General features: G+C 55.6%; 13 protein-coding genes across 13 annotated transcripts; 8 read left to right on the top strand and 5 right to left on the bottom strand.

Annotated features, from left to right (window-relative positions):
- Positions 1 to 46: 46 nt before the first annotated feature.
- Positions 47 to 1,738, top strand: DL89DRAFT_293827 (uncharacterized protein; the record flags this gene model as incomplete). The annotated part of the gene is made up of 1 exon (XM_040890432.1): positions 47 to 1,738. The coding sequence occupies one exon, from the start codon at positions 47 to 49 to the stop codon at positions 1,736 to 1,738; it is 1,692 nt and encodes a 563-aa protein (XP_040742382.1).
- A 147-nt stretch (positions 1,739 to 1,885) lies between these two features.
- On the top strand, positions 1,886 to 3,895 carry DL89DRAFT_180696 (uncharacterized protein). The gene has a single exon (XM_040883891.1). The coding sequence runs from the start codon at positions 2,034 to 2,036 to the stop codon at positions 3,744 to 3,746; it is 1,713 nt and encodes a 570-aa protein (XP_040742381.1). The 5' UTR covers positions 1,886 to 2,033; the 3' UTR covers positions 3,747 to 3,895.
- A 1-nt stretch (position 3,896) lies between these two features.
- Positions 3,897 to 5,821, top strand: DL89DRAFT_180674 (uncharacterized protein). The gene has a single exon (XM_040883889.1). It carries the CDS (start codon positions 3,961 to 3,963, stop codon positions 5,725 to 5,727), a length of 1,767 nt encoding a protein of 588 aa, XP_040742380.1. The 5' UTR covers positions 3,897 to 3,960; the 3' UTR covers positions 5,728 to 5,821.
- Position 5,822: 1 nt separating this feature from the next.
- On the bottom strand, positions 5,823 to 8,476 carry DL89DRAFT_180675 (uncharacterized protein). The gene has a single exon (XM_040883890.1). The coding sequence runs from the start codon at positions 8,286 to 8,288 to the stop codon at positions 5,892 to 5,894; it is 2,397 nt and encodes a 798-aa protein (XP_040742379.1). The 5' UTR covers positions 8,289 to 8,476; the 3' UTR covers positions 5,823 to 5,891.
- A 187-nt stretch (positions 8,477 to 8,663) lies between these two features.
- DL89DRAFT_293823 (Sybindin-domain-containing protein) lies at positions 8,664 to 9,573 on the bottom strand (the record flags this gene model as incomplete). The annotated part of the gene is made up of 2 exons (XM_040890431.1): positions 8,664 to 9,122; positions 9,385 to 9,573. 2 exons carry the CDS (start codon positions 9,571 to 9,573, stop codon positions 8,664 to 8,666), a joined length of 648 nt encoding a protein of 215 aa, XP_040742378.1.
- Positions 9,574 to 10,343: 770 nt separating this feature from the next.
- On the top strand, positions 10,344 to 11,558 carry DL89DRAFT_224797 (uncharacterized protein; the record flags this gene model as incomplete). The annotated part of the gene is made up of 1 exon (XM_040884714.1): positions 10,344 to 11,558. A coding segment is annotated over one exon (1,215 nt), but the record flags the coding sequence as incomplete, so codon positions are not given.
- A 1,957-nt stretch (positions 11,559 to 13,515) lies between these two features.
- On the top strand, positions 13,516 to 15,275 carry DL89DRAFT_323493 (thioredoxin-like protein). Its single transcript, XM_040891392.1, has 4 exons — positions 13,516 to 13,876; positions 14,051 to 14,173; positions 14,273 to 14,405; positions 14,630 to 15,275. The coding sequence occupies exons 1-4, from the start codon at positions 13,748 to 13,750 to the stop codon at positions 15,022 to 15,024; spliced, it is 780 nt and encodes a 259-aa protein (XP_040742376.1). The 5' UTR covers positions 13,516 to 13,747; the 3' UTR covers positions 15,025 to 15,275.
- Positions 15,276 to 15,283: 8 nt separating this feature from the next.
- DL89DRAFT_268392 (disulfide isomerase) lies at positions 15,284 to 16,553 on the top strand (the record flags this gene model as incomplete). Its single annotated transcript, XM_040887906.1, has 3 exons — positions 15,284 to 16,037; positions 16,156 to 16,445; positions 16,499 to 16,553. The coding sequence occupies exons 1-3, from the start codon at positions 15,288 to 15,290 to the stop codon at positions 16,551 to 16,553; spliced, it is 1,095 nt and encodes a 364-aa protein (XP_040742375.1). The 5' UTR covers positions 15,284 to 15,287.
- Positions 16,554 to 16,583: 30 nt separating this feature from the next.
- Positions 16,584 to 17,583, top strand: DL89DRAFT_268391 (CT20-domain-containing protein). The gene has a single exon (XM_040887905.1). It carries the CDS (start codon positions 16,628 to 16,630, stop codon positions 17,534 to 17,536), a length of 909 nt encoding a protein of 302 aa, XP_040742374.1. The 5' UTR covers positions 16,584 to 16,627; the 3' UTR covers positions 17,537 to 17,583.
- A 291-nt stretch (positions 17,584 to 17,874) lies between these two features.
- DL89DRAFT_211873 (ankyrin) lies at positions 17,875 to 18,216 on the bottom strand (the record flags this gene model as incomplete). The annotated part of the gene is made up of 1 exon (XM_040884211.1): positions 17,875 to 18,216. A coding segment is annotated over one exon (342 nt), but the record flags the coding sequence as incomplete, so codon positions are not given.
- A 1,681-nt stretch (positions 18,217 to 19,897) lies between these two features.
- DL89DRAFT_293818 (AMP-dependent synthetase and ligase) lies at positions 19,898 to 21,429 on the top strand (the record flags this gene model as incomplete). The annotated part of the gene is made up of 3 exons (XM_040890430.1): positions 19,898 to 19,927; positions 19,956 to 20,618; positions 20,668 to 21,429. The coding sequence occupies 3 exons, from the start codon at positions 19,898 to 19,900 to the stop codon at positions 21,427 to 21,429; spliced, it is 1,455 nt and encodes a 484-aa protein (XP_040742372.1).
- Positions 21,430 to 22,058: 629 nt separating this feature from the next.
- Positions 22,059 to 23,107, bottom strand: DL89DRAFT_180145 (uncharacterized protein). The gene has a single exon (XM_040883886.1). The coding sequence runs from the start codon at positions 22,870 to 22,872 to the stop codon at positions 22,090 to 22,092; it is 783 nt and encodes a 260-aa protein (XP_040742371.1). The 5' UTR covers positions 22,873 to 23,107; the 3' UTR covers positions 22,059 to 22,089.
- Positions 23,108 to 23,394: 287 nt separating this feature from the next.
- DL89DRAFT_258456 (cysteine proteinase) lies at positions 23,395 to 24,385 on the bottom strand (the record flags this gene model as incomplete). Its single annotated transcript, XM_040885609.1, has 2 exons — positions 23,395 to 23,845; positions 23,883 to 24,385. 2 exons carry the CDS (start codon positions 24,383 to 24,385, stop codon positions 23,395 to 23,397), a joined length of 954 nt encoding a protein of 317 aa, XP_040742370.1.
- Positions 24,386 to 24,479: the final 94 nt, after the last annotated feature.

The following is a 24,479-nucleotide window of genomic DNA, read 5'->3' as shown; positions in this document are numbered from 1 at the left end:
GCCAACAGCCCGCCCTCACCTTTCTATCTCCCCACATACCATCCGCATGGTTTCCATCACCGCGCTTCTTATACGATCGCTGAAACACGCGCCGCCAGCCAAGAGGCTGCCAGAGCTGCCAGAGCTGGTCCTAGTGCAAATCGCCCGCCACCTCTTGATCGACAGCCCAGGGTCCGGGGGCACTGCGCGGCTGGGTCCCATCCAGCGCCAACTGCTGCCGCTGATGGCCGTCTGTCGCCTCTGGCGCAACGCCGCGGCTCCCATGTACTACAGCGACGCGTACCTCGACCTATCGATACCAGCGCGCGAGCACGCAGCCGCCCAGCATGTCGACAGAATAGTGGAGCTTGGATACGCGCGGTTTGTCCAGCGGCTGCGCATCGGCCTGATGCCTAGTGTGTTTGCCGACCGCACACAGCTGGCGTATCTCCGAGATGTGCTGATACCGGGACGGTTTGTGCGCGCGCGCACGCTGATTGTGTGCTTGGAGGGCACACAGTGGGACCACATAGCAAAAGCAGACGGCGCACGTGATGTATGCCAGCTGCTGGTACAGACCGCGCCCACGGCAACGGGGCTGGTCTTTGCCAGCCAGTTCGCAGCCAGTCTGCACAGGGATTCGGATGCATTGGCGTTGTTGCAGAGTCTGGAGCAGGGGAAGCGCGAGCTGAGCGTGCTTGTCACCCCCGCCACTGCATATTCTGCTGTCCGGGAAATGCAGGTGCCGAGCGGGCTGGTGCGGCTGGATGTCAGTGCAGATGCGTTCAGCAGCAGTGTGCTGGTGGAGCTGCTGTCCAGAAACGCACAAACACTGCAGGCTGTTGATCTGGCGCACCTGACGGTTGTCCAGCTCGGTCTGCTATGCAGCAAGGCGGCTGTGTTCCCCAGGCTGCGCAGACTGAAATGGTCGATGCTCGTGGACACCGAGGTCAATCGGATTGCGCTGGGCGGCGAAACTCCATTCCCTTCGCTGACGTCGCTGACTGCCACAAACCTCTACCCGTTTGCCGACAGCACGCTGCTCCTTGGGTGTGCCTTGACCTTGCGGCATCTCTCGCTGGCCGTTGACGAGCCCATGCTCGAGCAGCTAGCGTCTGCGGGCGCACTGGCCGCCGGCACATACCCGCAGCTACAAAGCCTCAAAATGCACCACGTGTCGCACAGCATCCGGCCGATTCCCGAGCGCCTGTTCTCGCAAGTCTGCAACATGGCACGGGGTGCCAGCACAGTATTCACATCCATGTTTGGCACCGACACCAACCAGGCCATCGAGCTGATGGCGACGAGCGCGAGTGTCAGGCACTTGCGTATTCCAGGTCAGCATCTGGATCTGAAGCAGTTTGCGCTGGTCGCCAGACTGTATCCGAACCTGGAGTCGGCGTTTTTCCATTTCTCAGAGTCCTTTGACTGCTCGCACGTCAATGCGCTGCGCGACAGCGGCGTTAGGCGGATGCTGGCCAGCGTGCGGATCGTCTCAAAAATAACCCTTCTTGAGCTCAACTCGCCGGTTCACGGCCGGTACTGCCCCACATGCACCGGCGAAGGCGCGGTCTTGCTGGCAGCGTTTTTGCCGCAGCTCCAGGACATCCGGATCCATGTGGCGGCACGGAATGTGTGTCGGACTGTGTTTGACTCGCTGGTCAGGGCACACAAGCGATCGGTATATAAGGCTCGGCCGCATGTGAGACGGCTACGGCTCAATGTCATTGCGGAGGGGATGCATTTGAAGAACTACTAGGCGCTCCGCCTGATTGTCCAATGATGCAACGCAGCATAGGAATGGTGAACAAGCTCGCGCTGTTTTCGCCAAAACTGCTTGGTGCAAATGAAGTCAAAGCCCGCCGTGCATTCTCCCCCGTGCCCCCTCCACATGACCGAATCACACCCTATGCCATGTCGCAATTACGGCCTGCTCCTCTGGCCCTTTATCGACTGCCAGCCCCGCATTTCTCCTCTGCCTCGTTCCTCGCTGCACCTATATGCTTTATGCTCCTTCGCAAATCAGCTACTAGACCATTATCACATTTGTCACAATGCCATTATCTAACACTGCCGGCCTAGCCTCGGAGCTCCCCGACCTTGTGCTGCTGCAAATCGTAGAACTGGCATCTGGCACCAGCCAGGTGATAAATAGCCGCCACTCAGCAGCACTACCTCCTCCTCCTCCTTACGCCCTGCTTCCTTTCCTCAGCATCTGCCAGCAGTGGCGCCGCGCAATCCTCCCGCACTTTTACAGTCGTGTGTGCCTGTGTGTCTGCCGACATTCGGTTTCCAACATGCACCGGGTCCCAGCACTGCAGAACATTTCGCATGTCGTCAAACTAGGACACGCATGTTATGTTCGGCGACTGCTGATATGCCTTAGCCGCGATGCTGCAGCCGAGGGCACACTGCTGCATAGCCTCAAAACAATGCTTGTCCCTGGCATGCTACCTGGCGTGCTGGAGATTGCATTGAATCTTGATGGCCCTAGCTGGGATTGCCGGATAGCCGCAGGCAAGATCCAGGCGGCAGCAGCTGACACGCTGGTGCAGATTATCCGGAATGCTGCGCCCAATGCACGGTCAGTGGCAGTGGGATCGAGGGGCCGGATGCGAAACATGCTGGCCACCGACCTGCCGTATCTGGTGCAGTCGCTGCTGAGGGGGACTCGGGAACTACGACTGCTGGCGCCTCCGTTTGTTTTGCGGCGACTGACGCGCCAAAGCACCTTTGAGCATGGGCTCACAGACATAACGGTCGGGCGCAGCGTCCTGTGGTCGGACGACCTGGTCAAATTCATCCGCAACCACGCGGCAACCCTGCAGGTACTAAAGCTGGAGCGCGTCTCTGTCGACATGTTCCACAGGCTGCTTTGCGGAAACAGGCACGAATCCCAGCACATCTATCCCAACGTCAGCCGGCTGGAGCTAGCAGTGTCCACAATGTCAGTGCTGCGCGAGTCGTCGTACGAGCTGCCGCCCTTTCCTGCCCTCACGCACTTTATAAACCACCATTCGCACCCGTTCAGCGACGACACAATCCTACGGTGCAATAGAAAGCGGCTCGAGGCAGTGAAGCTGCCGCTCTCAGTGTCGCAGTTTGAAGCGATGCTGGCGAAGGGCGCGTTCGACCAGGGGCACTATGCAAAGCTGGCAGACATTGCCCTGTCGCTGGACGGCGTGCTGCCGACGTCCGAGCCAGGCAACATCCTGGTTCGGCTGTTTGTCAGCGCATGCAGCATGTCGGCAATGTCAGAGAGGATCAGGGTGGCTATGTGCAACACGGACATAACCCTGGCCCTTGCAAAGCTCAAGCCAATACCAGCCCTCCGCGAGCTTGCGTGCCCCCAACTCAAACTCGGCGCCTCGCAGCTGCTACCGCTCCTAGCAAGGTTTCCCCAGATACGCCGTATAGGATTCTGCTTTGCCGAGTGTGCCAGCGATGCAGTGGCAGCCAGTCCCAGCGACCAGGGAATACAGGACCAGTGGCTACTGCGCTCGTCGCAGTCAAGCCTGGTGTCCATGGAGTTGTTTGATACCGGACATACCTGTGGGCCGCAGTGCATCGGCCAAACTGTCATCCTGCTAGCGTCGCTTTTGCCGAGCCTGAGGGAAATCACTGTCCGGCCACACACAAAGGTCAACGCCAGGGCGCTGCTCCAGCACCTGGTGCAGGCGCAGCAGCGCGAGGTGTACCGGCAGCGCCCCCATGTAGATGCACTGAAAATCAGCATCGTGTCCCGTGCTCACCGGTTCAACAACTGAGCGGCCGCTGCTCATTTCTGCATGGGCACCGCACTATATTTAGGACACGCGCTATCTTGGGCAGGTTCCCCTTGGGCTTTGTCATTGACAGCTGCTGCTGTTTCAGGAAATAAATATCTCCACCCTGTAGCCTGTTTGCAGCCAGTCTTGCCTCCTCAGCTCACCTTAAAGCCTTTCTTTTCTCTTCTTTTCATCCATTTGTCCCCACTCGTGCATGCTATATTCCTGTGCCATGAGCCTGTTCTCCCTTTTCAACTATTCGAGTCCTGGAAAGTCCATTCCCTACCTGCCCGACACTGTGCTATTAAGACTCGTTCAGTATGCAGCTGGTGTGCACATGCATCTGCCCGCATGCCACCAGAACACGCAGACAGACCAAGCACCACGCTCACTGCTGCCGTATATGGCGGTCTGTCGGACCTGGCGGAGTGTGATCGGCGTGCTCTACTACCGAGAGGCAGTCCTGAACCTTGGCCCAAAGAATGCGCTAGATATGCTTGACCGACCAGCTCTACACAAGGCAGCATGGATTGTGCAGATTGGGCATGTGTCGGACATACGGCGCTTGCACGTCATTGTTCCGGTGGGCGCACTCGGCACCAGTGCATTAAATTCAATCGTGACAAAGGAGCTGACACCGTTTTGGTCGGCCAATGTGCTGGAGATAATCCTGCATCTACATTCTGAGACGCCAGACCTTGAAATCAAACTCGGCAGTAGAGCTGACCGAATTGCCTGGTTTATTGATACCCTGAACTATGCAATGCCCCGAGCAACCTCACTATCGGTCATGAATAACAGTACCATGCGCGCTGGCGACCTGACTGGGCTGCTGGAGATCATCAACAAAACTGTCCCTAGCAAACGGTCACTGGGGTTTGAGCTGGACCTGCAGGGCCAGCATCCTTTCCTCACCATGTCTGGCCCACCAGTGCTGACTAATATCTCGATCGCAGCGCGCAACTGGACTGACGCGCACATTGGGTTTGTTCGCTACCACTGCGACACCTTGCGGACGCTGACCGTGCATAACATTACAACATGGTCGTTTGAACAGCTGCTGGTCGACGGCGAGCGATCCAATATAGTCTATCCTAACCTAATGGTTCTGGATGCAGAACTACGCCTCTCAATGCAGGCACCGTCGCTGAACCTTCAGCGCACACCCTTTCCTGCATTACGTTGTCTCCGGAACAAGGGGTTCTACCCGTTCAACAGCGACATCGCCCTGTACACTGGCCAGCCGTCAACACTCGAGTATGTACGGCTGCCGCTGGATACAGTTTTGTTCAATACCCTGTCCGCAAGCAATGCGTTCAAATCCCGCAAGTACCCGGTGCTGCGCACCGCTGAGGTTTTCTTCAACAACAGCCCGTTTGTAGTTGCTGAGGCTGTGCAGGGGTGGTCGATGTTTGCCACTATTTTCGAGATTGCCGAGGCCGCAAAGGTGTTCCGGTGCAATATCCGCGTCAACCGCTCGGCACCCGTGCTTATCAACATGCGGCCGAGCTTTTCACTTGAGCACCTTTACATGCCATGGTTCGGTATCGATCTGGCTGGGTTTCCGCTGCTCTGCCTAAAGTTCCCGAAACTTCGCTCTGTTGCCTGCACATTAATTGACGCCATTGACGGTATCTCGGAAGATATGCCCAAAGACGAAAGCATCCAAGCCGCGTTGTCTACGAAGCGCATCCGCTCAAAGCTTGCCATCCTGGAGATCTTTGGTGAAACCTGGGTACGCAACTACAGGCGCTTTGCACAATACGTGGTGCTGCTGGTGGCGCTGTTGCCGTCGGTGAAGGAGCTTGTATACTGGCCGTATGCATCTGAGGAAGCCCCTGAAGCCAAGAGGCAGCTCACGGCCGCATTGAACCGCACGGCATACCGCGACATGTATCATGTCAAGAACCTCAAAGTGGATATCAAAACGCACTATACATATCTGGAAGACGTATACCGCAAACAATTCCCCCTTCAATAGTTGATGTAGCTGGTGCTTAATAGAAGCAGATTCGCATATGGCGATACACGATGCCAATACGCACTACGTGAGCATTTCGGCTGCATGGGCTTTCTGTGGTAAAGATGATTAAAATATACTCTTGATAAAAACAGAACCGAGATGCTGTTGCTGGTTCACTTTTGTTACATAGGGTGGTCGGACTCATTACCAGCATTGGAAGCTCCGTTCTCTTGCTCTTGCTGGTCCTTGAGCAGCGCAGCATACTCCATATCTGCAAACTCGATCCAGGGATTCGGCATGCTCGCCAAAAAGTCGATACGCATACGAATGACGTCGTCAAACGACGACGCTGGTAGAGCGCGTGCTGAGATCTGGGCAAGCTGGCGCTGCAGAAAGGATGTGCGGCTTTCGTGCTCCAGGAATCTCGTCAAATTGGTGAACGCATCAATGAAAACCGGGATCTGGGTCGGCGGGACCTTGCGCAAATCTTTGAGCGTGAACATGCCCTCGCGCTCAGGCCTGACCATATCCGAGAGCTGGCATACCAAGTCATCCAGCATTATCAGGTCACCTGCCATCTCCTCCTCCATGCGGCAAACCTGTTCGTCGTAGAAATACTCGAGCTCATACGCCGTCAAAACCCCATCGCCGTCTAGATCCAGGCACCGGAACCAGTATTCGAGCGCTGCCGGCGTGGTCTTGTCAATCTCCGACAACAGGAACCAGATAAAGTCTTTGAATGCCATCCGGCAGTCTGACAGCCGTACGTTAAGATCGTACCGCAGCGGACCTTTGGACAGGCGCTTCTCCTGGCGTGCCTTAGCTGCCCGCGCAGATTCCCTGCGACTAGACTTGTACTCAAACGGCTTGCCCTTGCCCATCATGATACGGGAAATTATGCGCCGCGAGAGCGTTCCTGTGAAATAGCACAGCAAATCCCGCGCATCCAGCAGCTGGTCGCGGTTCGAGTCGAGCTCAAAGAAGCTGCAGTATAGTACGTAAAAGTGCTTGTACGAGAAAACGCCTGGCGAGTCAACCCCCACATCGATTCCGTCCTCGACACCGCGCAGCATCCCAACCACATCGGCCTTGCGGAACTGTGGCAGTGTGATTTTGCCGTCCCACGACCGATTGGCCACATAAAATATCCGCTCAACCACGGTCTCCGTATATCTCTGCGAGAACAGACCCTCACCTTCAAGGAATTCGAGCTCAGGGTGGTGATCCAAGACGTCGGTGACCAGGGGCCTGATGTCATCACGGCTCAAGGATGCACGTGGAGCTGTCGCATCCTCGACCAGAATATTGAACAGCATTGCGTGTACATCTGCGCTTGTGCGCCTCAGCCGGGTCCACACATCACTGAAGTGCGCAAACGACGGCCATGTACCGCGGTCTGCCGGGCGTATACGCTTTCCAGTGACTCTGCTGCCAGACGTGGGCGATGCTGACTGATCGGGGCACTGTCTGGTCACATACCGAAATAGCGCCCGATTGGCAAACTGGGGTAACCCGCATGTCTCGGTGACCTTTACAAAGTCGGTTTCTCGTGCTCCAAAGCAGCTGGCAAAATAGGGCTGTGCCTGTTGCAGCTGCAGCTTTAGTGCATGCTCGATATCGCCGTCGACCCGCGGATTCAGAGGTGATACATGCAGCTGGGGGATCGTGCTCTTTTGCTTACGGGCCACTAGCATCTGCTTGTTGTGCTCAATTTTGGATGTTGCAGGGAGGTCACTCAATGAGCTGCTTCCACGGCGCGCTGGTGTGACACCTGTGTCGCTGGCTTCATCAGCAGAAACTTGGCTGAGGGAGCTGCATAGCTGTGGGGTTGTAACTGGCGCTGCTTTCTTACCCGCCTCGCCTTGCGGCAAAGGTGACAACGCACCACTATCACCTTCGCCTTGCTGCAGCGGTCGCCGTGGCGTTGGAGAATCAAGGTCCAGGTGAAACAGCAGCGACTGGCTCACCTGCGACATGGTTGGGCTCTCATCATCGTCCGAGTTGAGCTCTAGCTTTTCATCCAGCGCCAGCGATGCGCCCTTTGTCCGCATGCGCGACAATGTTGGTGACTCCAGTTCACCCCTGTCGCCGACTGGTTTTCGAGACTCAGTCGGAGAGAGTGGCGACGAGGGTGGGTAATTTATGCGCAAGCCAGAGGATGTGGGTGAGAATGGGAATGGTGTGTCCTGCGTCAGGTCGCTGCGGAATGCACGCTTCCTATTGCTGACCACTGGGCTTAGCGGCGGTAGCGTCTCTGAACTGCTGCTCTGTATAATACGGGCCCGCTTACTTAACGGGCTGGTGAGTGTACCAGCACTGCTGGCCTCTGATGACGGCAGCGATGCAACCATGATGTTGCTGCTACCGCTCTTCACAGGCGAATTCTGCAGTCTGAGTCGCGAGGAAATTATGGAATTTGACCGTGGCGACTTTAAATGAGGCGACCACCGCGGGTTCAGGCATAGTTCATCGGCCTGCACTATCGGCGACGATAGTGACTGGCCCTTCCCTTGTGTCGCTGTGCTCTTTCTTCGCGGCGTTGTCATGGCCAAGGCATTTTCAGCAGTAGTCGAACCCATTGCAAGTAGCGTGAATGTCTTGGTTGCAAGCAGACAGCCTGGAGAAATACGTATTGCGCGGCTTAACAGAATAGAAGGAAAATGGCCTATAGCAGGATGAACAGCACAAAAAGAAGCAGAGCAGAACAAAGAGGTGCGCAGGATGCTCCGGGGCTGTCAGCGAAAAAAAATCGACAGCACTGGAGCCAAATCACGCCGATTGTTGACGAAAAGGCTGATCAAGAAACATGATTGGCTGCCTCCGATCAGCTCCAAGCAGCGGCAGGAGGGGACGCAGCAGCAGACTGCCCGCTCCTCTTGCAATCCGTGCATTCAAAACCAGCAGCACAATCCGATATCGAGGGGCATTCAGGATACGCCAACAAACTTCTTTATTTAGCTGGACTGGATGAGCTGCTGCAGCTTGGTATCAAATAGCTCGGACCTCACTGGCATCTCGAGGCTGTGGAACGGGTTCTTGAGTGCGTAGTCGCTGTACAGACCGTACATCTTGGACAGCACATCGTTGAGCTGCAGGTATGAAGGGTCGGTGACTGCAATGAACTTTATGCCAGTCGCTGTCTGGTAGCAGTGGATGCGGAAGCTGCTCGTATCAATTGTCTGGATCCCGGTGTCTTTGCTGCCATCAGACCGCGACGCCGGCGAGATGCGCGACGCGAGCGCGTGGATGCCATGGAAGGTGCCTGCCAGGATCAGCGCCTCATTCGACGAGAGCTTTACCGTATTGGTTGAGTAGTCCCGGTTGTATATCAGGCCGCCTGCCTTGTTAATGATGAACACTGAGTGAATCGGCATCGAGATATGTGCGAAGAAGTGGCGATGAACGGATGGCTGCTGGTCAACAGCAGACACGTGACCCAACCATCGCCAAAGATCTCTCCTTCATCTCACAATTACATAGTATGGTGACCAGCGGAGGCAGGCAAAATTCCCTACCTATGGCGCGCAATAAACGGCACAGCACATAGCGCTTTTGTGTATATATTGGAAACGAGAAGGTGAGGGAAGATACTATGAAAAGGAGGAGAAAACAGGCAAGCCAGACACGGGCAGCTTTGCCGATGCACACAGTTGCTCCAATTTACTCCTGCTGGACGTACTTGTCCTTAATGTCTTCCCACTTTGTGCCAGCGGTCTTCTTGTTCCAGTAGCTGTCAAAGTAGGTGTTGAAGCCGATCGAGAACAGGACGCCGCTGCCCACGATGGTGGCAAAGTAGGTCGACTCCTTCTTGAAGAAGTTGCGGTAAACAACCGAGCTGAGCGACTTGGTGAATCCAGAGACCATTGTAGCGAGCTTTCTATTTAAATCCTTTCGGTCTGAGACACGGGCAAATGCGAGAAAACAAAACGACGAATCGTCAAAGAGACAAGGGTGGAGAGGTGTTGGAATTAGGAAGAGAGGATACTACCGCTGGTCGCAAATTCGAATTGCGACACACGCCCCTCGCCACAAACCCGCCATATCTCTGGATCTTTATCTGCCTGAGCTCGATCGCAATTACATTTGGGGATCACTGGATCTAGTGCGTCCATTCTCTGGCCAATCCTGGTTTCCCACCGGTTCTACTGCCTTTGTCCCAGCAAGTAAGGCGTGGCCGAGCTCTTGCAGGCCATGCCGAGGGCACACCATCGGGGCGGGCATTGTGCTCCTGCTCCTTCTCTCCTCCTGACTCTTCGTGGTTTCTATACTTCCTCTCTTATTCACCTCTGCTATAGACCCTCGTCGCGCGCCTTTCCCCGTTACACGCTTTTAAAAACAAAATAAAATGGCTCCCGATTCGACAGTTGCTGTGGCAGATGAGGTCCAGAAGACCGTTTCGGTCAAAAAGCCCCGCCCGAGCAGACCTGATTTTGACCAGCACAAGAAGGAACTGGCAGCGCTTGATGCGAAAATCGACCAGCTGCGCAAGGAACAGGTAACATACCGCGAAGCATATGCCCACACTCGGTGCTGAGACTCGTGTGCACAGCCTTGCGTACTAGTATACTCATGGCTGCCCCCATTGTGTACATGCTCTGTAGGACGGCATCAAGAACGAGCTGCTCAAGACCGATACACGCAAGGGCCCCTTGGCTGACAAGCGCAACAAACTGCTGTCGCGCTTGCAGGCGATCCAGCGGGAGCAGGGCGAGCTGCGCAAGTCGCGGGGAAAGGTATTTGACAAGCAGGCGTCACTGACCACCTCGATCAGCCGGAAGGTATCTGACCTAAAGACGCTGAAGGCCAAGTCCACGTTCAAGACAGTGTCTGAGATCGACGAGAAGATTGCCAAGAACGAGAAGCGGATTGATTCGGGCAAACTCAAGATCATCGATGAGCGGCGCCTGGCCAGCGAGAACGCACAGCTGCGCCGTGCCCGCAAGGCTGTGGAGCAGTGCGAGGACGCGCAAAGCACCATTGAGAAGGAGAAGGCGGAACTGGCGGTCGTCGATGCACAGCTGGCGGACACAAACGCGCAGCAGCTGGCCGATGAGTACGCGCAGCTGCAAGCCGAGCTGGACCAGATCAAGGCGACCCAGGACCAAGGGTGGGAGAAGCGCTCGGGGCTTCTTGACGAGCGCACCCGCCTGCAGAAGGCCATTGACGCTGCCTGGGACGATAAGCGCGCGCTGCAGGAGGAGCACCGTAAGCAGAACAACGACTTCTACAAGTGGCAGCAGGAGGACCGCAAGCGCCGTGCCGAGGAGGAGAAGCAGCGCCGCATCCAGGAGCAGCGTGAGAAGCGTCTGGCCCTTGCCCAAGAGCAGCGTGAAGAGGCCGAGATCCCGGCCTTCCAGGACGAGATCAATGGCTGCGATTCGCTGATCCAGTACCTGGGCAGCTTCCAGATCAAGTCTGCTAGCAATGCGGGCTCGCGGTCCGAGGACAACACCCGGCCGTCATCGGCTGCAAGCAACCAGCGCGAGGTTGACTCCAACGACCATGTGCCAGCTGGCATGGTTGCCATCAAGAAGAGCTCGAACGAGGAGTCGTACTTTGCCGGCGCAGCCAAGCACAAGAAGAAGGCAGGCAAGAAAACTGCCAGCAAGAGCGATGCGCTCAAAATCCCCCTGGCTGTTGCTGAGCGCTTCTTGGAGCTCAAGGTTGATCTGCCCATCAACATGGCTGCTATCCCGATTGCCCTTGACAAGCTAGCTGACCGGAAGCAGTTCTTTGTCAGCAACCAGACCAAGGTTACCGAGGAGAACAAGAAGAAGGCCGAGGAAAAGATCGCCAAGCTCATGGCTGAGCTGGATGCGGACGAGAAGATCGCCCAGGAATCTAGTTAAACACCAGCAACATTTCGGAACCGCTTTTTAGTCACATGGCTACTTTTGTCCTTACCAAACACGTCAAGTTAATCGTATTCGGTGTGTTGTGTTGGCTAAATGTGGGATTTTGAATAGGTGATATTTAATATTGAAGAAAAGAGAGGACGAGCTGCGCGGACGTACCTTCAATGCAGCCGTTTGTGCAACTTGTCAGAGGCTCGATGCTGCCCCACCATTTCTTGGTACTGCCACTCCTCCTCATCCTCACTTTCCATCAGTTTCTGTGTCATGTCACAGTTCTCGATGTATGGCAGTGGCAACGGGAACCGCCTGAAAATGCACCTTGGCTGCTTTGGAAACTGCGGACTAGGCTATTGCGCCTGTGGTACATCCTTGAGATACTCTGTGTCCTGATAATCAATCTCGCGTTGGTACTCACTGGTATCGATATTGGGTACCACTGGCACGGCACGCCCCTACAGCACCAAAGATGGAACACCACATTCTGACGACTGATATACAGGAAACTTCGCACTGCTCAGACGGCTGACACACGAGGCCATGGAGTGGCAACAATGCATAGCCACTATGGACTGATTGAGGCGGAACAACTGATGGTACCGGTGAAGCAGCCGACCATGTGCGGTTCCTCACCTAGTCTCCACAGACCGATTTCATGCTACCGCAAACCAATCGCAATAAAGTATTACCAGAAACTCTTAATGCTCAGGGCAAGTGGAGGAGAGAAGCGTCGGAGCCTGAGGAGAAGTTGCTCAATGGGGTTTATCCTTGACAGGAGTTTGCATCTAGCTTGCCAGTTATAATTATAATTTTATTTTGAATATAGGAGAGCAAGTGAACATATACTTTTCGCCAGACCTAGGCGCCGACACCAACAACATCGCCAATGGCGGCACTCGGGTTCAAGCACACGGAGGTGAAGATTCTGATCTGGCTGCAAACAGTAGCAGCATGGACTTTGATCTTTAAGCGCACACATGCGATGAATTAACTTTCTCTACTGATGCTTGACAGGCAGCTTGTCGTTTTAATGACTTTATTGAACCAATGATCAGGGGGTTTTCCCTTGATTCTACACTAGACACTCTTAGTCTGGCACTGACTTCGCTTTTGGTCCTACATGGCAGTGCATCTGATGGTGAAAACGAATACTACTGCCACATGGATACCAGAGGCTATGTGATACATACCACTTCTATCCATACTTCAGGCTGTTTTTCAGCCACCTCCCATTAGGACACCAAACTGAGCATTTAATCCACCTTGGGAGGCGGCAGATATGCATTAGCAGTTGTAATTATTGCTCTCTATCCCTCACCCGCTCCTAAATTTTCGATGGCAGCGTAATGTAAACGGAAACAATATGTACATAGCGTGCCGCTGTCTCAATCCGATCTATTCATGTTTTTGCTGGAGGTAGTTGTACTGGCTTCGAAAAATCGATCTCTATGATTGGGTAGCAGGAGGAATTTATTCCATATCTTATGTCACTCCAACTTTTTTTACTTGATCCAATGCCTGAACCGCTGGGGCACTGGTAGTTTGTTAGCTATCGATATGTAGTTATACTTGTGGAAGGTGTCAATATGCTATGAGACATCTCATGTAGAGTTCAGCAACAAAGCAAAGCATGGACAGCTAATGAGTATATATAGCCGGTAAGATAGCATGCAGTTGTGAACCAAACCATGCAGTGTTTTGACATTATACAGTTTCATGTGGATATACATTATGGATTCATAATGAACCTGCTTCCTAGCGCGAGCGGGTTGCCAGCTATAGCAGTTCGGCAAGAGACAAGGCGACCCAAGCCCCCTTGCCTGGAGCTGCCATCAAAACTGTGCTGTCAGTGCCAGGCTACCCCGTCTGACTGCTGGATTTGTGATTATTTGTAGCCATTTATCTGTTGCCTCCCCGAATAGCACAATTGTTGGCACCAATGCGAACCACCCTAAAAACCTTAATCCCGATCAACGCCTCCCGCTTGCAAGGATGATCCAATCAGACAATCGCATGAAAATCAACATCACCAAAAGTTTGTAAGCTGCCAATTATTTTTAGCACAAGCACCAGTCCACATTCCGTTCACGCTCCTAGGCCTTGCCCTCTCCTCTTCCCCGTATTTCTGTTTTCCATTTGTTTACCAGCACTTGACACACACCAAAAGCGCCCCCGTAGACACAATAATGGCAAAGGAGGACAAGCGCATAGAGGAGGCAGCGGTAGATCAGTCTGCTGGTGTGGCCCCAGTTGACAAACCAGAAGCCGGCAGAATTAAGAAGAGTGGAAAGAAGGGCAAAAAGTTTGCAACCAAGGTACGACACTGCTGCACATAAATATTCTGCATTGGCAGAGCCCACTCGCCAAGCACTAGTGCCTAGGCAGCGACGCGGTCCACACAGCTATCCACAATATCTTTCTCATCTTTTTTCGCTTACCCACCTACACGTTAATATTCTTAGGATTCAATGCTCAGCATCCTCAGCCAGGTCAGCGGCATCGAGGAGATGCGGCTCGAGAAGAAGATGAAGCGGCAGCAGGTTGTAAAGTCGTTGACAAAGGAAAAGGAGAAGAAGTCGATGGAGCGCAAAAGCAAGATCGGCCGGAAGCTGGTAAGTTTTGGATATTGCATCTCCAACCTCCGCAACGATATTTCCCTCCGCACACAATATACGAACCTAATAAGTGGTGGAATATAGGACGATATGAAGGCCAAATTGCTGGAGAAGACGATGCAGAAGCGGCGGGCGAAGAAGCAGGCCAAAAAGTCTCCGGGCAAGGCTGGGCTGTCCCGCACGCTCAGCGCAATCAACCGGGAATGGGACAGCGATGAGATTGCGTCCAGTGGCAGCGATGCTCTGGCAGGCGCCGCCAAGCCTAAAAAGACTGTTTCATTTGCCATGTAGAGGGCATTCGGCTTCTGCCCCTGGAGATAATATTAGAACGAGAGGCCTGCCCCTCGTTTTTGTGTATTGCATGTTTTCAATAGCGCATTCTTATTTGTTTTTCTGCTAGTTCGTTTGTCGACATGCGTTACACCTTGCTTGTGTGTTTTCTGTTTGGTGTAGCACGCGCCGCGACCAACAAACCAGAGCCGGCATCCGACCCGCAGCTCCAGGCGCTGCGGATAGCTGGCGATGAGTTTGATCGTGCGCTGCAGGGCACCAGGAACATCATGGTGCTGTTCCATACGCCGTCATGTGTTTACTGCAATAAAATGGCGCCCGAGTACGGCAAACTGGCGGCCGGCTTCGAGGGCAGTCATGACGTCAGGATAGCGACAGTCGACTCGAGCCGCGATCGCGATCTGTCGCATAAATTCGACGTCCACGCCTACCCGACCATTCTCCTGCTTGCCGACAATGGCAAGCGCACAATCAAGTACGACCGGTTGCGCACGGCGAAGGACATGGCGTCGTTCATCAAGGACAAGACCGGCGTGGCTAGCCCCAAGCCTGTATGATGTGTCTCTCAGAGCATCAGTGAACCCGGCAGTATCCGCAACCCAGGCTGTGATGCGGTGATCCGGGAAGGCACTGGGAGATCACGGTGACGTGTCAACAACTGATTCCACAATTTGGCAAACGTTCTTTGCTTGGCCCGATGTGCGACAGCGCGTCCATTTTGCTGGTGCAGCTGCAGCTCGGCCTTTTCGCTTTTCTCTTCTCGAGTTTTTCTTTTGTTTTTTACTTGCAAACACAGAGAAGAAATCGCCCTTTATCAGTAATGTTGTTCAATATCAAGGTTGCAGCCGTCGCGGCTGTTGCTGCGCTGGCCACCGTCGCGCTGGGTGCGGGCAGCGGCCCTGTTGTAGATTTGACGCCCAAGAACTTCAAGCAGGTGGTTGATGGCAGCAAGGATGTGCTTGTCAAGTTCTACGCCCCGTGGTGCGGCCACTGCAAGAACATGGCTGAGGACTACGAGAAGCTGGCCGAAGGCTACAGCCATGCCAGCGACATTGTGATCGCCGAGGTCAACGCCGACGAGCACCGGGACCTGGGCAACCAGTTTGCTGTTCAGGGATTCCCGACGCTAAAGTTCTTCCCCAAGGGTGAGGACATCAAGACCCCTGTCGATTACTCGAGCGGCCGCGACCTGGACTCGCTGGTGGACTTTGTTCGCGAAAAGACCGGTGTTGTTGGACGCATCAAGAAGCCTGTGTCGCTGGTCGAGGAGCTGGACTTTGACAAGTTCAAGCAGATCGCCCTGGATGAGGACAAGTTTGTTTTGGTCGAGTTCTACGCCCCGTGGTGTGGCCACTGCAAGCGCCTGGCGCCCATCTATGCCCAGCTGTCCGAGGTGTTCCAGAACGACGACAACGTGGTGATTGCCAACTATGATGCCAGCGAGGACACCAAGATCCGCGACGAGGTCACGATCCAGGGCTTCCCGACTCTGATCGCCTTCCCGGCTGGCAAGGACGCCAAGCGCATCGAGTTCGAGGGCGACCGCTCGCTCGAGTCCCTGGTTGCCTTTGTCAACAAGCACGCCGGCACCCAGCGCACTGCTACAGGCACTCTGGACCAGACTGCTGGCCGCCTGGCTGCCCTTGATGCCCTGGCACGCGACTTCATTCGATGCTACCACCGCCCAGCGCAAGAAGATCATCTCCAACGCCAAGGTGGTCGCCAGCGAGGTGCACGACAAGGCCCAGGCCAAGTTTGCCAAGTACTACGTCAAGGTCATGGAGAAGGTCAGCAGCGCATCTGACTTTGCCGCCAGGGAGTCTGAGCGTCTGGCTAACATTGTCAAGAGCGGCGCGGTCAACGCCGGCAAGCTCGACAGCTTTGCCATCCGCCAGAACGTGCTGGATGTGTTCTTGGGCAAGGCCAAGGATCTCAAGAACCAGGATGAGGCTGCCGAGGCCGAGGCCGAGGCGAGCATGTCAAGGACGAGCTCTAAGCAATATTTTTCTCGTATAAAAATCCAATTGTCAGCAACATTTTCTGTTCCCCTAAGCAGTTGCCAATGGGCTACTGGTGCCAAGTATGAATTTGTCGAAATGCGGCGAATGGCGGGAGATTTGGCACTACTCGCTGACTAGTACTGGTTCCTTTTTGTGTATAATGGCCAACGAGGCGACGCAGACACCAAACCCGATGTGGACACCCGACGCAGACTTGTCGCTGTTCATATCGATGATCGGGCTAAGACCTGTCGGGATTCACAGACACTTTCGCATGGTCAACATATACACGCGGCTAATGGGACGGCTCAGCAACAGGGATGTAAAGCCAGCAGATGTATGGAGGCGACTCGAGACACTGTATGATATGGAGCTGCTAGAGGAGATGGAAGATGAGAACGAGGACGACGAGGACGACGAGGCCGAAGATGATGCGGAGGCAGAAGAGGAGGATGCGGCACAGGACGATCAGGCCGAAGCTGGTTTGAGGCCAAGCAAAAGGCGGAGGACCACCAAGGATGAATCTGAGGAGCCAGATGATGAAGAAGACGATGAAGAAGGGGATGAAGACGAGGATGGTGAAGGCGAAGGCGATGGTGAGGGTGATGGCGAAGATAGCGCTGGAGAAGATCAGCACAGCTCAGAAACCAATATTCCACCATCCAGTATCGGCACCGTACTGGACACATCGGACCCGCTGTTCTGGCGCAAGGCCAATGCAGAATTCGCACTGCCATGGACGGAATTTGGCACGATGATGGTAGAGCGCGCAGGGGCGGGTGTCGATGATACGGATGACATGGCATCTGCTGCAGATCCCTCATCGTCGAAAAACGCAAGCCCAGAGCCTGAATCCGACGACAATAACAACGACGATGACGACGACGATGATGATGACAATGATGATGACAATGAGGACGACGACGAGGACGAGGACGATGAGGACGACAAAGAAGACAAGTCCTATGTCTCGACGCGGCGTCGTGGGCGCTCATCGACACCGGTGCCGCGCACCCGTTCAAAGCCGCTGGCCAGCACACGTAGCAAGCGGTCGAGCAGAGGAAAATAGCGTTTTCTCGTGTTAACAAAAAAGAAAACGGCGGTTTACTTCTTAGCGTCAGTCGCTGAAGACTCGTTGTCCTGGGGCTTGGTGTTGTCGGCCGACGTGGCTATTGTGGCCGCAGCTGTGTCGTCATCTTTGCCACTGGAGATGCGTAGGTTGTTCATGATGTACTTTGTGACCATCTCGCGCAGCGCGTCCTCATCGGCGTCGTCGGCGTCGTCGGCCTGCTGCATGATCCAGTTGGAGATATCCTGCAGTTTTTCCTCCGACACATTGACCTGGTGCTGCTCCTCGGCCTCGTCGACCTGGTCGATCTCTGGCACCGGGATCTCGAGGCGCTCGCACAGCAGCTCAGTGACCTCAATGGCTTCGTTCTCAAGGGTTGTATGGACAGGCGTCAGGCCCTCGCTATTCTTGCACTCAGGATCGGCACCGTGCTCCAGCAGCAGCTCAGCACACGCCTTGTCCTCACAGATGTGCAGCGGCGTGTCGCCGTCGGCATCAGCGATGTTGACGTTACCGCCATTCTCCAGCAGGTACTTCAGCAGCTCCAGGCGCTTCCACGAGGCGGCAGCGTGGAGGGGGCTGTATCCGTTGGGGTCCTGGGCGTTGACCTGCGTCTTGTCCGCTTCGACGAGCTGCTTGACGCGCTCAATGTCATCGTCGCTGACGGCGATCCAGATGTTCGACTCCTTGGCCATTGTGCTGGGCGATAGAACGGCTAAATATCGTGTTTCAGGTGAAAAGAAAGGGGGAGAGACGAAGAGCAGTGACAGCGAGAATTTCCTCTGGCGGGCCGGGCTATTCCACCCGCCCCCCCCATCGACCCAGCCTGGCCCGCATCAATCCAGTTATGGCTGGCTCTTTGGGACTACCACCAGGAGAGCCGTGCTTTTTGCCACCGCCCTTTAAAAACACTGCTATCCCCGAGTCGAGTCCTGCTCTTCGGTTCTGTGGTGCCTGCTGCGGCTCCACGAGTTTGGGTGAAGGACGTTTTATTTTTATACAAGGTTTGGTGGTGAGGCGTCTGAGGTGCCATAGCGCTGGCCGCTACTCCGGGCGGCAGCACGTAATAAGCAGATTTGCGGCAGCGGGCGGAGGAGCGCGGCCAGACTGGATCTTCGCAATACCGAGCGACTGCTGAGCGCCAACACACAGAAAGAGCAGGCTTGTGAAACGTCGACGACGAGTCATTCCGAAAAGCTGACAGGGACAAAGGTGGTGTATAGAGATCCGAGCGCTTATTTTTCCGAGCGGTTTCTTATCTCTACTGCCCTTCCACTACCACGACTATTTATACGTTACCCATAGACTATACAGGCTTGTAACAATGAGTAGTCTGCTTCGGGCTCCGATTCGGACAGCAGCGCGTGCAATCCTGATGCACAACCGGGCTCCCATGGCGCACATTCTTCGGCGAGGTAAGCAACCCCCCTCTCGACCCACGCCCTGGGGTTTAAGAATAGTGAATCGAGGAACAGGAAGCTGCTGCAAATTTGTGGCTGCACCTCAGGCCGCTTGTTCAGCTTGCAGTTCACAAGTGCAAGGAGCAGGGCTTGTGAATCGAGTGCACTCAAGACACTCGCCTCCTGCCCGCCCTTAAGCGCCAGTCTGCGTGAAGCTGCCACCCTTGCCCCAGTCACATACGTGGTTGACTGAGGGAAAATCAGCAACCGAGCTCAGCGCAAATCTTTTGTGGCGACGCGATCCGCGAGCTGTGCTTGTGCGGGAACACCGGTCCCCGCTCACAATTGATTTATAAATAGCTGCCTCTCTGAAAGCTCCAGTGACACGGTCTTGCCAGTGAACCAGTCAATGCCTTGCACATCCCGCCTGCTGAGCTGCAGAGTGTGTTGCCACGTCTGCTTTCCTTGGCTGGTGGGGGATAGAGATACGCATATGTGAGAACGCGGGATTCGGCTGCAGCGCCCGCTCCCCCACATAGATTTTCTCCGACAGCTGGCTACACTGGCAAATGTTCCCATTGCATGCCTGAGGAAATAGCGTTGCCAGCAAATGAGGGAGATGTAGTGGTGCGAAAAAAAGTCTGCATTATTTGCACCTTGGGATCTTGGGCTGAGCGCCTCCCCCCCCTCACACTTGAAAGAGTAAAGTTGCGGTTGTGTGGCAAAACAAGGGGGGGCGTCCATATATATAGGTCAGCATTTCGCGCACCTGCTCAACAACTAAACCCGGAACGCCTTATTCCTCACCCACCTCCCCATTTGTCATTGCCATTTACACCTCTGCAAATATTAGAGATAACCTCTCGACTGCAATATTCGACTAGGAATATCTGTTTGTACCTGTACAGTCTCTTTACACACAATTCCTATCCATCTTTATTAGGACTGACCAATCCTGCCAATGTTCAACGCTGCCAAGAGATACGCGACAGTCGCAGGACCCGGCGCAGAGAAGCAAGGTCGCTATTGTCGATGATGCCGGCGAGCACACGTACGTGCAGCTGCTGCAGGATGCGCGCAAGGTCAAGAGCGCCCTGGGCGATCGGGACCACAAGGGCGCCAGCATTGCGATGCTGGTTCCCAACGGCTACCAGTATGCCGCCGTGCAGTGGGGAATCTGGGCTGCTGGTGGTGCAGTTGTGCCTCTGAGTCCCATGCACCCGGACCGCGAGCTCGAGTACTTCATCACAAACTCGGAGGCCAAGACCCTCGTATGCCACCCGGCGCTGCTGCCTAACGTGCAGCCTGTGCTCGACCGTCTGCAGGGCCAGATCTCGGTTGTCAGCACCGATGTCATCCATGACCTGCCCAACCTGCCTCAGGCCGACGACCTCGCTGTCGATGATGAGCAGGGAGCGCTGTTCATCTACACCAGCGGCACCACCGGGAAGCCCAAGGGTGTGGTTCTGACACACGCCAACATTGCGGCCCAGATTACTGACCTCGAGGAGGCCTGGGGATGGACGCCCGAGGACCGTCTGCTGCACGTCCTGCCTCTGCACCACCTGCACGGCATTATTGTCGCGCTGTGCACTGCGCTGTGGTCGGGAGCCACCACCGAGATGCTGCCCAAGTTCGACAAGGACCGCGTCTGGAACCGTATCATCGACGGGCCGCAGGACGTCTCAATCATCATGGGCTGTGCCCACCATGTACGCCCGCCTTGTGCAGGCTGCCGAGGAGATGCCGACCGAGCGCCAGCGCCAGGCATACACGGCCATGAACAGCCTGCGGCTGACGTGCTCTGGCTCGGCGGCCCTGCCGACATCGGTGTTCCGCCGCTGGCAAAAGGCCACGGGCCAGATTATGCTGGAGCGCTACGGCATGTCTGAAATCGGCATGGCTCTGAGCAACGACGGCCTGAACCCGCAGAACCGCAAGGCCGGGTCGGTCGGCAAGCCGCTGCCCAAGGTGCAGGTGCGCCTGATAGATGCCGAGGGCAAGGACGTGACTGAGACGCCAGGCGCATCAGGCACCATCCAAATCAAGGGCCCCAATGTGTTCCACGCCTACTACGGCCTCCCCGAGAAAACCGCCAAGGAATTCACGTCCGACGGCTGGTTCATCACCGGCGATGTGGGCACGCGCGACTCGGACGGCCTCTACTACATCATGGGCCGCATGAGCGTCGACATCATCAAGTCGGGCGGCTTCAAGCTGTCGGCTCTCGAGATTGAGCGCGAGCTGCTTGAGCACCCGAACATTGTCGATGTCGCGGTCGTGGGCGTGCCCAGCGAGGACTGGGGCGAGGTCGTGGCCACTGCCGTCACCCTCAAGCCCGATACGACGCTGACCATCGAGGAGCTCAAGCCCTGGTGCTATGAGCGCATCTCGCGCTACAAGACCCCGAAGCTGCTGCGTATCGTCGACGAGCTGCCCCGGAATCTCATGGGCAAGCTCGACAAGAAGGCCGTCAAGGCTATGTTTGCGTGAGGGGGCGGCTGCGTCGGACACACTAGATGTATGCGGCGTGGCGTCTATTGGGGGGGATCGATTCTCTTCCACATATTCCCACATATTGTTTAGTCTACCTTTTCTTCTTCTTCTTTCCTTTCACAGTGCAATATAGGCTGTGCCCAAGCACTCCATCTTGCCCTCTGGGCTGCGCTAATCTATGTCCTGGAGATGGTGCGGATAGTGCAGCTATTGTCAAACGCCGATTGCCAATGCGCTCGGTCGCGGCGATGCTGCTGGGCTTACTAACGGTGCAGAAAGTCGAGCACGGTCTTACATGAGATGAATGCGGAGTTATGTGTGCATATTATGTCCCAGATTCCCCACTTTCCGCCTACGATCGTCTTGCTAATACAAAAGTCAGAAACATACTTCCTAGTGACATGCTAGGACCCGCCCGAGTGACATGCATCCAGGGCTTACTCGGCAAATTGACCACGGAAAAACTGGCAGCGAAATTGCGACGAGAAGGCCGATCTGCCTATGTTGCATGGATCGCGGCTGCGCTGGCTATCGCCCCCAGCCCCCACTCTGCTCCCCAGGCGCTTTCATACAAAGCACGCTTTGGTTTATTTTAGCTTAAGTCGCCGCGCACATCATGCAAGAACACGATATGTGGACCTCCATTAGCTGTATAATCTACTGGAAATCATCGCTCTCCGCTCCAATCTTGGCGGCTGCAGCGGTCGCATCGCGCAGATCGTCAGGGGCGGGGCCGCCATTTCTTGCGCTCTTCTCGGCACTAGCGTCAGCCGACACTGCAGCCGAGCCTGCCGCCGCCGCGTCACCCAGGGCGGTCGCCATCGAGCCATCAGAATCCCCGGTTCCCATGGCACCATCTTGCTTGGGCTCGGCCAGCAAGGGAGGGGTCGTCCCCAGATCGCCAATCGTCGATCCCGCTGCAGCGCCCCCATTCTCCCCACACTGCTTCGCCTCCGCATACGCCCTCGCCAGGTCCGTGGCCAGGTCCAGCATCCCCTTCCGCTTCTGCCGCATAAGCCCGGGGGCGAACCACTCGCGCAGACTCACATTGTTGACTGCCAACGCCAGCAGCGTCTGCGGATCGCGCAGAAACTCCTCCACGTAGTGCAGCACGAAGACTCCGCAATCGCACATGTTGGTCTGCAGTGGCACCATTGCATACCTGCCAGTCACCCGAAGACGCTCCGGTGCTGGCTCGGCTGCTGCATCGCTGCTGTCTGCTGCAGCGGGGGGACTGCGAGACTCAATCTCCGAGTTTATGTACTCGCGCAGCAGCTTGAACGTCGTCTGGTGCTTGCTACCCAGTGAATCAAGGATCAGGATGTACGGGTGCTTGCTGGGATCCTTGTACTTTGCCGCAGTTATCTTAAACTCGCTGTTCTTGAACCGAATCACAACAGGCTCAGGCGCGGCGCCATCACGCGGCGACGCCTCATCCATTCTCACAGCTGCGCTGATAATGGTCCTGGGAACCCAGGGTGGGCGGCGACGACAGGTCAACAAAGCTGCAATTTCCCCTCTCAACCCGTGTCGAGTGCCCAGCGGTAGCAGCTCTCTGCACGATCGGCGACTGGCGTCTCGGGAATTAGCATTGTTGTAGCGCCCCTCTCGTTGCTGGTGCTGCTGCTGCTGGCGCTGCTATCTGCTGCTGCACCCGAGTTTTCATGTTTCTCTGAAACTGCACCGACAGTAGCAGTCTGCTATGCAGCCATGCCGCCGTCCATACGCGCATCTCCGTCCGAGTCATAGCTAGCAGCCCTGTGCTCGCTGCGCTGCGGCGATGTCTTCTGCGCTGGGAAAAAGCTGTTGATCTCGTACTCCTCCAGGGTCTTCCGCGACTTTAGCCTGCTGGGTGACTCTGCAGCCTCTGCAGGTTTGGCTTTCGGATCACCCTGATCGGTCCCATTTAATTCGCTGGCATCGACTTTCACCTGCCCCTGCGCAATGTCGCTGCTCCTCTTGTCATCGTGGCCAAGCAGCAGGACCCGGGTTGGTGATGATGGCCAAGTACCAATGCAGGTTCTCGTTGATCGGCACGAAAATGTACTTCTTTGCCAGCAGGTCCACACTGCCAATCCACCGCTTCAGCTGCCCATGCAAGGCCGCTACCGGGTTATTCTCTCTGACCACAGACCCGGCGGCTGCGCGGCTGCGCTGCGACGACAGCTTTTTGAAAAAGAATGTGTTGAAAAAGAAGCACTCGCTGTGCAGCACTGGGTTGTTCCTGCGTATGTCCTCGGAGATATAGCGCATGTAAAACTCCATGATCGTGTCGTTGAGGAACTCGCCTCTGTACAGCCGCGAGATGTCGCTGCCCATCACCGACGTCGCCTTGCGCTCGCCCAGCGGGTACTCAAACTTTAGCGTGTAGTCAGTAGTGGAAAATTCGCGCTTGTGCACCACAATATCGTCGCTACCAGATGAGTCCGAGCCGACCTCTGCCAGGCCACCTGGCGTCCGGTTTGACCGCCGCCTGTGCTGAGACGTGGGTGACGAAGGGGCCGCCGAGAACTGGTCTGGCTTGGCAGCCAGGGTGTTGCTTGCTGTCCCGCAGCCTGGTGCTCCTTTTCACGCCCCATTCGTCATCGCTGTCATCACCGCTGTCGTCATCACCGCAGCAGCTGTCCTTGGCGGGTGCTTGCTGCCAGGAGCCAGTAATGGTGCCTGATGTAAAGGGTCTACGGTTGGCCGCTGCACTGTCAGACGCTGGACCCAAGGCCGAAGCTAGGCCTGGTTTTCTGAAGCTTGCTCCAGCCGAGATCTTTTCGCCCTGCTCATCCTCTGACGACGAAATCAAGTCAATGCTGTAGGCCTTGGTCAGCTCCTCCGCCACGGCAATATAGACACTCAAATCGTGTGTGCCAATCGCATGCTGCGCATCAAACACCTTGGCGATCCGCTCAATCACTCCGGCATCGGCCTTGGACTGGGACTGCCAGCACATGAATATCATGCTGAATGGCCATGTCGCTGCTGCTCGGATCAAACACCAGCTCCTCAAACACCGACTCCATCGTCGATTTTGGCTTGACCCGCATAATCACAAA

The sequence above is a fragment of the Linderina pennispora genome, assembly GCF_002104995.1.
Source record: "Linderina pennispora strain ATCC 12442 chromosome Unknown DL89scaffold_9, whole genome shotgun sequence".
Classification (NCBI taxonomy): domain Eukaryota; kingdom Fungi; phylum Kickxellomycota; class Kickxellomycetes; order Kickxellales; family Kickxellaceae; genus Linderina; species Linderina pennispora.
This window is presented reverse-complemented; position numbering and strand designations above follow the sequence as displayed.